The sequence below is a fragment of the Mauremys mutica genome, chromosome 2, assembly GCF_020497125.1.
Source record: "Mauremys mutica isolate MM-2020 ecotype Southern chromosome 2, ASM2049712v1, whole genome shotgun sequence".
Taxonomy (NCBI): Eukaryota; Metazoa; Chordata; order Testudines; family Geoemydidae; genus Mauremys; species Mauremys mutica.
The window spans coordinates 298,760,562-298,775,516 of NC_059073.1; the positions used below are offsets into that span (position 1 = coordinate 298,760,562).

The following is a 14,955-nucleotide window of genomic DNA, read 5'->3' on the forward strand; positions in this document are numbered from 1 at the left end:
CTCTCTGAACTTCTTAGGAGACATTTAAACTCATTTAAGCAGGAAAGAACCACAATGGGAGGCTTTAGTCCTTTTACCCATTTCTGGTCTCCACAGCAGCTCGTGTTCACCGGAAATGGTTTTCTTGCTTTGGGCGGGGGTACCTGTGGGGAAGGAGTCACTGCCAGGAGATGTGGAAAGGGGGCCCCAGAGCGTTACCTTGAAACCTGATCCCCCGGGATGGGGCGGAAGGGAAACAAGGTAGCTGAAAAGTGGGCGGCCGGCAGCAGCCTGCTGTTTATAAGGGGCAGGGGGAAGCGGGCACGGAGGTTTAGGCAGAGCAGCGTCTGGGACACACCACAGCGGGGAGGCTGCCTGGGGCAGGGAGCGGAGGCAGGTGCGGGCGCTCCGCAGTCACCGCCGGGCTGGGAGCAGCGCAGGGAGCAGCGGGCAGGTGAGGCTCAGAACCGCTAGGACGGGGCCAGTCTCCTGCTGAGGAATCTCTCCCAGCCCCGAGCCCGGCTTCCCCTACCTGCCCCCCCCGCCCCGGGCAGGAGGCCGCCGGGGCTCGGCCCAGGGCTGAGCGATGGGGACGCTCCAGCCCCCCTGGCGCCAGCGGCGTGTCCGAGCGACCCCCTGGCCCAGCCCCTCCCCGCTCCCCTCCCGCGGGGGCTCAGCGGCGCACGCGGGCAGCGGGGCCCCTTCCCCGGCAGGAGCGGGGCCGCGTCTCTGGGGGCTGCTCGCTCCGTGGCCAATGGCAGCTCGGCGTGACCCGCGCCAGGGGAGCCCTGCCTGCCGCCGGGACTGACAGCAAAGGGCTCGCGGGCACTGCGGGGGGCGGAGGGACAGTCAGCGGGTCCGAGCCCGGCGGCACCAGGCGGGTGTAGTGTGTTAAAGTGCTCTGGGCAGGAATGTGCTACTGGCAGCAGTTACCGGTACCTAATGTGAGAAACTGCTATTGGAGTAAACTGCTCCCGGCTGTAGCAGATGCCTACAGGTAGCAGTTTCATGCACTACGGTCCACGTGAAATTGCTACGTGTAGAAATGTGCTACCTGTAGCAATCGTTTATAGTGTAGATTGTAAGAAACAGCTTTTGTAAAAAGATGCTGCTTCTCTCATAGGTCACGTTCTAGACCTTATTTTTTTCTCTTCTCTGGACTCTCTTCAACTTGACCACATCTATCCTGAAACGTGGCACCCAGAATGGACATAGCGGCTGTCCCGCTTCAGCGGTAATTTGGCGGGGAGGGGGGGCGTCCTGGTTTGAGCATTGGCCTGCTAAACCAGGGGTTGTGAGTTCAATCCTTGATGGGACCCTTTAGGGATTAGGGGATTGGCTCTGCTTTGAGCAGGGGGTTGGACTAGATGATCTCCTGAGGTCCCTTCCAACCCTGATAATCTATCATCATGGGAGACTGTATCAAAAGCCTTACTAAAGGCAAGATAGACCATGTCAACCACTTCCCTACCATCCACAAGGCTTGTTACACTGTTAAAGAAAGCTATCAGTTTGGTTTGACACGTGAGACTACTTGAATTAGCTACATCAGGCCTTTTTTAGCATAGTAGAACCTGTCGCTGCTGTAGGTAGCCCAGTCCTACAGCTTGCAGTTTCTTACGTGTGTGAGAGAGAAACTGCAATCTGATGAAGCTAATTCCTACAGATAGCAGTTTCTCACACCCTAGATATGTGAGACTGCTATCTGTAGCAGTTAGCTATGTCAGATTGCCCTTTTTAGCATAGTAGGACCTGTCGCTGCTGCGGGTAGCCCAGTCCTACTGGTAGCATTTTCTCACACACTGCACTCTGTAGGGATGTGCTACCCAGCGTACACTGCCAAACCAAAGCTTCCCAAAATACAGTGGGATATCTATTCATGGTGCACCTCACTCTAAATCTGTACAAGTGCTTCTGGTGAGTACCCGGAGTGCTGAGACAAGGAGTCCAGGAGGCATGCACACAAGTGGCATAGTGACTCTATGCTGACATGAGTTAACCCACACATAAAGAGTAGATATGGGCCTAGGCATATGAAATGTTTGGGAGAGGTAACAGGAACTGTATGAGTGTAGTCTAAGAGTCATTCAGGGGTTTAGGCTCAAGGCATTGGAACTGGCCTTACTGCACCCTACAGGCTCAGGAACAAAGAGGCACATAAAAAAATCATTTATTTATTAAAATTTCTTGACTCAAGGGTGTATAACTCATGTTTCACTGAAGTAAATCTCAAGGATTATCTACACTGGCAAGTTAAAGCGCTATAACTTGCTGGCTCAGGGGTGTGAAATATCACACACACACACACACACACACACACATCGCAGCAAGTTTGAGTGCTTTAAAGCACTATTGTGGACAGGCTCGGCCAGGGGTGGCTCCAAGCACCAGCCCACCAAGTGCATGCCAGGGGCAGCAAGCTGTGGGGGATGGCCTGCTGGTCGCTGTGAGGACAGCAGTCAAGCTGCCTTCAGTGGCATTTCTGCAGGAGGTCCGACGGTCCCCTGGCTTCGGCGGCAATTTGGCAGCGGGTACGCCGAAGGCGCAGGACCAGCGGACCTCCCGCAGGCATGCCGCCGAATCCACATTACCAGCGGACCTCCTGCAGGCATGCCGCCGAAGGCTGCCTCACTGCCGTGCTTGGGGCGGCAAAATACACAGAGCTGCCCCTGGGCTCGGCTCCCAGTGCTTGGAGCTAATCCCCTCATTGAGGTGGATTACCAGGAGCACGGGCACCCACGGCAGCGCTTTGAACTTTGTAGTGTAGACATAGCCTTAGTAAGTTAGATCAGACAAAGAAGAGTTGCATTGACTAGGCATGGGAATGCCTGTGCCTTTAAGAACCCAGCCTTGTGCTTGTTCCTTTAAGAACCCAGCCCTGGGAAGCGGATGCTGAGAGGTGCTGTCTGTGAGAGGAGAAATTAAAAAAAGCCCCTTTGCCCCCCACCATTTTTGCAAACACTGGTGTCTCAGTGCCACTGGGATAACTGCTACCCCCTCTGCCCCTGCTTGTGCCAGGGCTTTGCCCTCTTCACCCTCTGCCAATGCCTCACTCCTGGGCTTAATTCCGCCTCCTCCCCCCCATCCCTGATTTTTCTCTTTAGCCCCTCTCCTAATGATGCCTCCAGCTGATTGACCCCCCCCCCCAACCAGTAAATTTCCACCCCCTGCTCAGACCCTGGCCACCCTCCTCTTCCAATTTGCCCCCTTTGCCACTTTTTAACCCCTGTCAAAAGCAGTCTGTAGGATCCTATGGCTAATAAGGGCACGGTGAAGTGCAGTGACTTCAGCAGATTAACTGAGCATAAGTAGGACATTACTACGGAGAGCACTTTATTACACTACACTCGCAGCGGGGCTCAGGCAGTGATTTAAAGGGCCCTGGGCGGTAGCAGTGGGCAGCCAGGAGCCACTGGCCCTTTAATTCACCCCCGGAGCCCTGGGAAAGCAGGCGGTAGGCTATGAATAGCTTGGCTTTCCCACCATGTGGGAGAGACCAGTTGGGAAGCAGAGGGGAGAGCAGGGCTGCCTGCAGTCTGCCAGCACAGCACTTCCAGGCCCAGCAACTGGCCTAACTTGTAACCCCAGCCTGCAGAAAAGCCCCAGGAGGGGACAATCCACCTGTCGCTGCCTGCCAGCAACCAGAGGAGATGGCAGGAGAGACAGGCTTTCACTGCTTCCAGCCTGTCTGCCCTGCAGCCAGCCCACACCAGATCTGGGGTTTTAGAACCCAGGGGTTCCAAGCTTTAAAGACTGTCAGCACTGTTTCAGAAGGGAGTGGGCGGTTAGTCCATTTCCAGTGATCGCTAGGCAGGACCTGCTTGCCCGAATCAGTCTCCTGACCACTCAGCCAGAAATAGAACCTGAGGGAGTATCCGGCATTAGGACATGGCTACACTTGCAGATGTAGAGAGCTTTGAATTAAACCAGCCTTCGGAGAGCGCAGCAGGGAAAGTGCTGCATTCTGTCCACACTGACAGCTTCAAGCGCATGGGCGTGGCCACATTTGCAGCACTTGCAGCAACACTGGGAGCAGCTATCCCAGCATGCAAGTGACTGCAATGTGCTTTTCAAATTGGGGTGTGTGGAGTGGAGTGTGAGAGGGAGAGTGTTGTGCGTATGTGTTGGGGGAGGCAGAGAGTGAGTTTTTGGGGGGCTGAGAGCATGTCAACATGCTGTCTTGTGCATTCAGACAGCAGCAGATCCCCACCCGCAGCATTCTGCAGTAATGGTTGCTTTGTCTCAGAGCAGATAAGCATGCCGGTTGTCAGAAATGGAGCTTTGAAAGGGCATATCCGCATTCATGCAGTGATTCCAAAACAATGACAAGAGTGGCCACTTGACTTAAGGGGATTATGGGATGTTTCTGCAGGCCGATCAGAGCGCAGTAATGCAACACCCTGTTCACACTGGTGCTGCAGCGCTCCAGCGGGGGCACATCAAACGTTATTCCACAAGCCGAGGTGGAGTACCAGGTCTAGTTGCGGAGTCAGAGCGCTCTACGTGCCTTGCCAGTGGGGACAAGTAGTGAGCTAAGGCACCCGTGCCTGGTTTCATGCACTCTAACTCACAAGTGTAGCCAAGCCCTTAGAGTTATATGGGCAGTTAGGTTGTAATTTTGCACCATGAAGGCACATTGCATCTGCAGAAGGATTTTCATCTACCTGGATCATCAAGACCTGCACTGCCAATTCCCAGTATAATAAAGTGTGTTTCTAACAGCATTTTCTTACCAGCCTGCAACATGTCTCCACATGCACCACCTGAGATGCAGGGAACAGACAGAACTGGGGGTGGGAGTGGGAAGAGACACTTTAGTTTAGGAACATTCAGAGAGTATGTGGTCACGTGACCTAGCATGCCTCTTGGCAGAGCCTTTAGTAATTACAAAGCATTATTGATCTCCAATCATTTTAATCATTTAATATTTTCAATGATTGTCTATTTCTCTTTGGTCATGTCCTTATATAAAGTTCATAGTTATTTTTTATAATGTGTTTGCTTATGTGAGTTTGAATTATTTGTGAGTTCAAGTGCTGTAGCCACAACCTTAGTGTGGTTATCCCTTGTCTTACTGGAAGCATCACCAAGTAGCTTGATCCTTTAGCATGCCAGGAGGGGGAGGCAGGCACCTACCAGCAGCACACACAACTGAGCCCAGGGTGACCAAAACTTTGGAACTGTCCAAAAATGGTGAGGTACCCCTCTCCTGTTTGCACTGCATTCAGGTACTAAGCCAGCACTGACAGGGGGGTTACAACTCTACTTTGTTAAATAAACTTTTGCTCGTTTTCACTATAAATGTATCTAAATGTCGTGTGTTAAGCAAAGAGGTGATCTGAGCTGGAACTGGTAAGCTGGGGTGTGCTGTTCCTTTCCAAACAGCAAATCTGTAAATACTGTGAGTTTGCAGTGGAGCAGGGAGATGCTCGGAGAGCTCAGGGGTTGGAATGTGCCCACCGCTAACCTGTAAAGAGACAGCAGAGCCTGCCTAGGCCTAAAGGGGAGTGCTTGTGTTGCCTGTGGCCACTGGAGTTGAGGAGCTGACCCCCATCAGGCACAGACAAGACTTTCTTGTGCTAAGGGCAGGTGGCCACTGCCCTGTGTACCCCCAGGAAGCAGGCCACATTGTTGTCCTAATTTTCAAAAATGAACATAGTTCTTTAGAAAAGTAATTTACCCTGATGTAAAAATAGTATGTAATGATAAATATTTTTTCTTCCCTGGGAAAAGTTGTTGAAAGGAAACAAATAATTAATAAAGAAACATAAACATATCTTAATGTGAACTCTTTGAATGGCTATTGTCTCTGAAAGGTTGTGCTGTTTTCTTGTGTATGCAGATTTTTCACAAAGTGATCTACTTCTGCAAGTCTAATAACCATACAACAGAATAACACAATGAAGGATGATTTCATACATGACACAGAAAAGGAACCACTTAGTCCCAGTAAGTTTTTCGGTTAGTTGTTTCTTCTTTTGAATGTTAGGCTAGTTGTTGGAAGGATGTACTCCATTGCCACGAAACTAATCCACATGTTGAATCTTGTCTGGTAGCCATGAGGGATTTCTATGGAAAAACAGATCAGCCCTCCCATCGTCCTCCACAAATCATGCTGCCCTGGCTATTAAGCTTTCTTCTGTGGTGTCTTTACCCAGTGAGTATGGACCCTTCTTGGGGATCTGTGTGGAGGAAACAGCATTCAGAAAATATTCATAGCAAGCACTGAATACGCGTATTCTCTTTTAACTTAATCACAGCACGGGCTGGGCGTAGCTCTGTGTGGCCTTTCTACCAACTTAAGTGACCCTGGTGTACCTAGAGAGTCACTCTAGTTTGAAAATAACTACGTCTTCCATCCTGCAAGCATTTATGCACATGAGTAGTCCCATTGAGTTTCAATGTGGCCGTTCACATGCATAAAGTTATTGACATGCATCAGCAATGGGGTCTAAGTGTGCAAATGCTCCACTATGTGAGTCAGGAACCAGTTTACTGCATTTGAAGTATTTTATATAATCATAACAAAAATAATAGTGTCCTGTAAGTCTCTACAAAGATGTTCTAAAAACTAGTGATGGAAAACACAGTAGTTATAGTTCAGGTTGAGAGAGGATAGACAGCTGGTGTGATGTGACCATCTTTTATCCAGTAGTTCACAGTCACCTCGCTATTCTGTTCTGATTCCTCTGCCTGTTTCTTTCATCCACTTGTTATTTCTCATCTTATTCCTTGATTATAAACTCTTTTGGGTGGAGATCCTCTTTTTTTGCTTGTGTTTGTGCAGCCATAGCACAGTAGGGTTGAGGCCTGTAGGTACTACTGAAATGCCAACAAATATGTCTGCCTGTTCCACTCTAAGGCCCCAATCCTGCAAAGACAAAGGCCTGGTCTACACCTAAAAGTTAAGTCCACCTAGCTACATTTCTCAGAGGTGTGAAAAATTCATGCTCTTGCGAGACATAGGTAAGCCGGCCTAAGCCCCAATGTAGGCACCATTAGTTTGACAGAAGAACTCTTTCAGCAACGTAGCAGGTGGATTCACTAATCCCTTCAACCATTGTAGTAAGTGTATATGCTACAGAGAGCATAGCTGCAGCTGTGCCACTGTCGCATTTCTAGTGTAGATATACACTTAGGCATTCCCTCCGTTTTTGCAAGGCTGAGGCCCAAGTTAATCTTTAATGACTTCCCTTAAAATTATTTTTTTGAGATGAAAATAATGTTTGTTCTCAGCTTGGATGTGATCTTTGGGGAGGAAAAAATTGAAAGTTACTGACCTGTTTCAAGAGCATGAGACAAATGTGGTTTTCCTGCTTTAAAAAAATCAAAAGTTTTGGTGCGCCGATAATTCAGAAAGGGATTTATTGTGCTTCAATAGAATCTGACTTAAAAGACCTTACTATTTGTGAAAGCAAAACCTACTTTCCCCTCCACAGAATCTGCAAGTAATGGCTATTACAATCCTGCTTTCCAACATGATGAAATACCAGAGCAGAATAGCGAGTTACAGAAGAACAAGAAAAAGTAGGGGTTCCTTGATCTTAATATGCTGTTAAATTTCTTGCCTTGCCTTTCAAGAAAGGGTCTGGATTAATTTTTCATTAATCTCTTTAGAAAGAAAAATGAGGAGTCAAAGGAAAAGATGGTTGGCATTTTGAAATTGGTTAGTACATAGTTTACTGGTTTGATTTATAGTTCTCATTGTTCCTTTTCTTTGCCTATTGTACGTTATGTTGACAGACGAATGTGCATCCACAATACTGCATTTTGAAAGGGAAGAAAGAGGTCTGTGCAAAACTTAGTATTGCCGCACAGCCATTTTGTGCATTGATCTCAGGTCCACTCTTTAAAAATACGGCCTCTTGTGCAAAGTTCCCCCCACAGCTAACTGCCAGTGCTTGACGATGTTTCAGCACTAGCACCATGACGGAGTGAAATTCACCCATGTTAAGGACTGAAGTGAAGCATGTGCGGTAAGTAGGGTCTTGCCCTGGGTCTCTCAACTGGAGATAATTTTACCATTCATGCACAATGTCTTATGAATTATCCAGGGAAACAAGTGCCCTGTTTTTCTTAAATGTGATAACTGCTACATACCCATTTCTGTTGGTAGGCAGCAGCCAAATGTTTGTTACTTACCTGTGCTTGTTTACATTTTCAATGCACTGAGTAAATATGTGCTGTAGTAGAATGCACCCAGGGAGGCAGTGAGTTGCACAGGTGATGTTAGATACATTCTTTTTTCTGCAGATTAGGGGATTCATCCTGCCATCGTGTCCTAACTCTCTCAATAAAAACTGGCCTAAAATGGTGTGTAAGCTTTTTCTAAGTGTATCCCATGTGTTGTGTTTGCCTTCAGACTATCTAGTTCATTGCTTCATAAAGTGCTTTGGGATACCCAAATTGCAAATGGTGCTATGTAAAAACAAATCCTATTCTGTGTGTCTTAGTAGGATATTGTCACAATTATGTGAATTTGTCAACCTGCAATTAATTCCTTTTTCTTTATATTCATGTAGTTTGCGTATGCCGATTGGCTGGATATCATTGTGATGATAATAGGCTTGATTGCAGCTGTTGCAAATGGAACAGGGATGCCACTTATTTTTGTTGTCATTGGAAAGATGACAAACAGATTTGTGACGATTGGCCAAGCAGTAAATATGTCTTCAGGTAGATAAAATTTGTTCAACTTCTGAAAATATTTCTTAGGGTCTCTTATTTACTGGATTGGCAGAGGTTCAGGATGGAGTGCTGCTGTGGTGTTAAAAACCATGAAGAGCAGAGTGAATTCTGAGCAGTCTTTCCTTTTTACCCTGCTGTATAGTACAGTAGCAAAACAGACACTTGATAAATTACAGAGCAGTACATTTGGTAACTGTAAAACAATTTACTACTTTCTATAGTTTATAGTTAATCCATGGAATTCACTGCCCAACGAGGTCACAAAATCAAATTCTGTGATCGGATTTTTAAAACAACAAAATATGACCGTTAATTCTATTTTTCCTCTATATGAGCTAAGCTTATGAGAAGGGCAATCATAACTTACCCTAAAATATATGTGCTGACACCTGGAAGGGCTCTGCTATTTCTCCCAGGTCTGAAAAGTTCTGCACATTCAGTTAGGTGCATTAGTAGTGAAATTTACCCTTTTTGCAGACAGCCAGCAAAACGCTGAGCCACCACTTGGACCCTATTTGGGTCCAGTTTTGAGGCTTGGGTGGAACCTAAGTGGTGCATAAAAGTCGGCCTTATGGTGTCTGCGTGGATGAATTTTGCCTTGTGTGAGGTACAAGGGGGAGTTATCAACTTCTGAAAAATCAGATATTGGCCACTGTTGGAATCTGAAGGTCAGAACAGATGAAGCTATGATCTGACCAGTGCCCTTTGCGTAGTGAGCTAAACCCATGACATCACTCTACAGTAACCCTCTGAGCTGACTCAGAAGTTTGCCCTGTTTAATCTTCCACTGGAAGGATGATGGCCACCATGAAAGTTATAAAACTACAGAGCTGTTGCAGGGAGTGTAGCGTCATACAAAACACCCATAAGATTATGGCCTAAAACCACCATGATTTCTTTTATGCCTGTTCTAATAAAACTGAATATTTTTCTTTGTTATAATTAATCTTTCAGCTGTGATGAATAGTAGCTCTACTTGTCCAGTAATGCCAGGTTTGGATATAGAAGCTGAAATGACCAGGTAAGAACCTCTGCAATTATTTTCATAAGAATAGCACAGTGTAGTTTCTATATTTTTTTTGTCCATTAGACTGTAAGCCAAATTTGGCCCTCAATTACATCCCATTGGCTTCAGCAGGGTTGAATGTGACCTGATGTGTCTAACTTATCTTGCAATATGCAATTGACCTTATGGACTTTTACTATTTACTACAGGTTTGCCTACTACTATGCGGGTATTGGCTTTGCTGTAGTGATACTGAGCACCATCCAAGTCTGGACATTTCTGACCTCAGCTGCAAGACAGACAGCAAGAATCCGACAAAAGTTTTTTTTTGCAGTACTTCATCAGGAAATAGCTTGGTTTGATATCAGCAAGATTGGAATGTTGAATACCCGACTGACGGAGTGAGAAGGGTTTATTTATCTATGCACCAGAAACCTGAGCCAAAAAGAAGTCTGATGTTTACCTTTATAGAATTAGCTACAGGGAATTTCCAGGAAACCTTTTTAACTAAGACCCAAAATATTTCTTCTATGTGAGGGAGGAATTCGTTACCAGTTTTCACTCCACTTTCAGGGTTTCAGTGACATTTCCACTGCGAGGGCTTATGCTGTGAAATGCAATATCTTACTCCTCTGACATTGGCTTGGTAGTGTCTATGAGCTATTTTGCAAACTACTGTAGATAAACAGGTCTGCTGTCTCCAGCTAGTTTACAAACACTGAAAACCCTGACATTGTATGAAATGAAACTGCACTCATAGTTATAGGCACTGTTATCATTTTGAACCTGATCCAAAACCAGTTAAAATCATTAGGAATCTTTGGATCAGGTCCCATGTGCAGAGATTCAGAGGAAGGTATGATCAGGGTATGCAGAGTTTCTCCAGATTTAATGTTTGCAGGGAGGGATATGCCCAGTTTTTGGAAGATGTGAATCCTGAAGGGAATGAGAGAGGCTTGAATTTCACTAATCCTAGTTCCCACATATATAAATAACAAGAGAAAATTAGCATGACACACAATGATTTTTCAATTAATAATTTACTAACACTGTACTTGTCACTGTATAGGATGGAAAAAGGAGATATTTCTTGCCTCAAAGATCGTAAAATCTAATAACAAAATTGAAGAAGATCGGATACATAGGGGAACTTAGAGGAAAAAGTAATGTAAAGGTTTTGGGATGATTTTTTTTTAATGGATTATTCCTTTTGGCTATTGCATGAATGAATTGGGTCACGTGTGAATGAGCAGGGGTAGCAATGGCAGAAGTCTATCTGGAGGTTACATCACAAACAATGAGTTGTGCTCTGCTAGTTCCTAGCCCCACAAAGAGCCATTGCTGCTGTTCAGTATCCACGTCCAAAATTCCTACTACCCAATGATTTGAACAGTTAAACTTCTGACAAGCTTCTCTCCAGCAAAACAGAAAAATGTGTGAGGAGGAGGCATTCATCAAAGTTAACAAATCTCTTTTTAATTAACAGTGACATTAACACCATCCACGAAGGCATCGGAGACAAGATCTGTATATTTATACAATTCTTTTCCACGTTTCTGACAGGGATTGTTATAGGATTCGTCTACGGATGGAAACTGACTTTGGTGATTTTGTCAGTTAGCCCTCTCCTTGTTGCAGCAGCAGCAGTTGGATCATTTGTAAGTGCTGAGGAAAAACAAATAAGAATTTTACCTCTAAAAACAGAGGGAATGACCCCCAAAGCAATATGACCCCAAAGTTTGGAGAGCATGGAAAGCAGCCCTTCTCCTACTCCACTGGCTCCTGCCCCAAAATTTGCAGAGCTCTGTCTACACTGAGCATGAGCGGGAAGGCATTAGCATGCCATGGAGGCCTGGACTGCTTCCAGTTAACACCACTCACCACATGGGAAGAGGATGATCAGCATTCATCAACTGTGACCACATTAGTAGATATTGCTTGTAATGCACAGAAAAATTTACAAAATGTTTCCATGTATAGATTGTGTTGGTTTTTGCTCCCCCTTTCCCCCACCTAAGCACTGAAAATGGTGGAGGAAGAAACAGGATTGTGACCTGTAATTAAGATAGCTAAGTTATTTACATGGCCTCCATTACTATAGTTTCTGAGTGCCACACAAGCTTCATCATGTTTAGCCTCACAACACCATGCAAGAGAGGGGATTCTCATGTTACACATGGAGATTTGAAAAACGGAGAAAAATTACTTACCCAAAGTTGCCCAGGAAAAGTGTATTGGAGTGGGGACTTGAACCCAGGTTTGCTAAATTCTAGGCTCTTTTGCTAACTGTTTGATCACCCTTTGTATCAGTACATAATTTACACCATTTAAATAGATTTTCATAAAATACTTTCCCCTTCCCCCCACCCTCCCAATTTTCCAGTTCCTGGCATCATTCACTACAAAAGAGCTGACTGCTTATGCTAGAGCAGGAGCTGTGGCGGAAGAAATTTTGACTTCTATCAGAACAGTTGTTGCTTTCAATGGAGAGATGAAGGCATTTAGCAAAGTGAGTTTTTTTAACTAATTATTGATTGTACATAATATTTGGGAAAGTGATGTGGTTATTTAAAAAAAAATCAAAGATGATCAGTCAGTTTATCCCCCAGACAGCTGAGAAATTCAGATGAAGATAAATATGAGCATATGGAAGGAGATGTTTTCTGTCACTCATGAATATTTGCAATCACTCAATTGACCTACATTATGGAGGGACATTGTAAGGCCCAATTTCCCTCTGACACTAACCTGAAGTTGAATTTGGAAGCTGAGGCTACAGAAAATGCAATCTTCTCTAAGGCTCCAGTCCAACAAAGCATTTATGCAAATACTTTAAGCACATGCACACTCCCACTGAAATCATCGATTAAAGTGTTTACAGTTAAGTTCATGCTTTACTGGATCATGAGCTTAGGTAAGATTTCCTATCACTTTCCTATGTCATCGACTTCAAGGGGGCTACCCACATGCTTAAGTTAAGTACGTGCTTAGTGCTTTGCAAATAATCCTCCTCTTGATCTAATCTGAACAGCACCAATGATAACCCAGCATTATATGTGGAAGAAATTAATTGCACATCATTTTAGGATCCCTTCACTACTGCGTAAACTGTGCCATTCATTTTGGGCCTTCCCACTTTTGGTCAGGGCATTTTTGTACATAATATATGTGTCGAGAGGTTCCTCAAAGCTTCTGAGCATGTCATTGAACAATAAAATGATATGCATGTCCTCCTGAAATGTTCTGGGAACATTGCTGGGCTGAGCGGTGCTTTCTATAATGCCCTTCAGAAGCTAAAGGGGATTAGATAGCTAATGAGTGAACAGAAGCTGCTATTGATTGATGGAAAACCATAAGCTTGTAAAGGAATCACAAGCAAAAAGTTATACTTTTGGCCTGGCAATGAGTTGTTGACTGCATTATGTGAAGAAGTACTTCATTCTGTAAGTTTTAAACCTACTACCTATTAATTTCATTGGGTACCCCTGGTTCTTATATTACATGAAGGGGTAAATAAGAATTTCCTATTCACTTTCCCTTCATTCATTTTCTAGACCTCTATCATATCCTCTCTTAGTCATCTCTTTTCTAAGATGAACAGTCCAGTCTTTTTAATCTCTCCTCAGATGGAAGTTGTTCCAAACCACTAATAATTTTTGTTGCCCTTCTCTGTACCTTTTCTAATTCTAGTATATCTTATTTGAGATGGAGCAACCAGAACTGCACACATTATCTGAGGTGTGGGCATATCATGGATTTACACAGTGGCATTATGATATTTTCCCTCTTATTAGCGATCCCTTTCCTAATGGTTCCTAACATTCTGTTAGCTTTTTAGACAGCTGCTGGACATTGAGCAAATGTTTTCAGAGAATTGTCCATGATGTCTACAAGATCTTTCTTTAATTGTATCAGTTAAATTAGGCCCGATCGTTCTTTATGTATAGTTGGGATTGTTTTCCAATGTGCATTACTTTGCATTTATCAACATTGAATTTCATCTGCCATTTTGTTGCCCAGTCACACAGTTTTGTGAGATGCCTTTGTAGCTCTTTGCAGTCAGCTCTGGACTTAACTATGTTGAATAATTTTGTATCATCTGTAATTTTTGCACCTCATTGTTCACCCTCTTTTTTCATATAATTTATGAATATGTGAACAGCACAGGTCTCTGTACAGGGTCCCCAAAGGATCTATAATTTTTCTCTCCCTGCTGTAAAAACTGAACATTTATTCCTACCCTGTGTTTCCTATCATTCTTATCCCAAGTCTTTGCTTAAGAGCCTTTGTTTAGGACCTTGGTATGGATTTTCTGAACTGGATCACCCATGTCCACACGCTTGCTGAAACTCTCAAAGAATTTTAATAGATTGGTGAGGCACAATTTCCATTTACAAAGTTGTGTTGACTGTTCCCCAACATATCATGTTTATCTGTGTGCCTGATAATTCACTCAGAGCAGCCATGGGCCAGATCCTCTGTTGATGTAAAATCAATGAAGCTGTGTTGATTCACACCATCTAAGAATCTGGATAATTGATTTTTATGGCAGAAAAACCTGGAAGCATGAGAGGAAGCTAGGGAACTGAATGTCATCTGGGTACATACCAAATTTAGCATTTATCATCTGTTTTCAGATATGATGTTAACCTGGAGAATGATAGGAAAGTTGGAGTAAAAAAATCCATTACCACATACACATCTTTGGGTTTCACAGAGTTTATTTCATTTGGAGCCTTTGCTCTTGCATTTTGGTACGGAATCAGACTCACAGTGGAGGAGAAAGAGAATTATGACATCGGACATGTGCTAATTGTAAGTACAGCACAGTATAGTCTGATTAACTGAGGCAAACTTTTTAAAAATGGTCTATAAATTAAGTACTGCATAAAAAGATCTATAATTTCTGCTGAGGCACAACATACCTATCAGACTAAGTCTTAAAACATGTTTTAATATAAATCAACAGAAATGTTGAATCTACATACTTAAGACCTCAAAGTTCCTAAACAAATATCTCATTTGGTCACTGTCATGCTGTCTGGAGTGATTCACGACCATGAGTGCCTACCTCAGGGAAGGCTGTCAGAAAACAGGGTGGACACCCTAAACTGGTGCTGTGTTCTATAATTAAATTTCACCAAGCCAGTAACAAATGTGATTTCCTGGATCATTACACCAGTCTTACCATGGAGTCACAGACAGACTCTCCAGTCTATCTTGCCACACAGACAAACCCGACATTGTGATAAAAGGTCATTTACACCAAAAATCACACCACA

The 14,955-nt window shown here is 44.3% G+C and overlaps 1 protein-coding gene across 1 annotated transcript in view; it reads left to right on the top strand.

Moving 5' to 3' along the window:
* Positions 1–324: 324 nt before the first annotated feature.
* Positions 325–14,955, top strand: part of LOC123363338 (ATP-dependent translocase ABCB1-like) — a 47,585-nt gene continuing 32,954 nt past the window's right edge. Inside the window, exons 1-10 of the mRNA XM_045004191.1 lie at positions 325–433; positions 5,822–5,928; positions 7,419–7,506; positions 7,597–7,645; positions 8,502–8,655; positions 9,622–9,688; positions 9,883–10,074; positions 11,160–11,331; positions 12,057–12,182; positions 14,291–14,488. Coding sequence (XP_044860126.1) covers positions 5,880–5,928; positions 7,419–7,506; positions 7,597–7,645; positions 8,502–8,655; positions 9,622–9,688; positions 9,883–10,074; positions 11,160–11,331; positions 12,057–12,182; positions 14,291–14,488 — 1,095 coding nt within the window. The 5' untranslated portion in view covers positions 325–433; positions 5,822–5,879. The remainder of the gene's footprint in view (positions 434–5,821; positions 5,929–7,418; positions 7,507–7,596; positions 7,646–8,501; positions 8,656–9,621; positions 9,689–9,882; positions 10,075–11,159; positions 11,332–12,056; positions 12,183–14,290; positions 14,489–14,955) is intronic.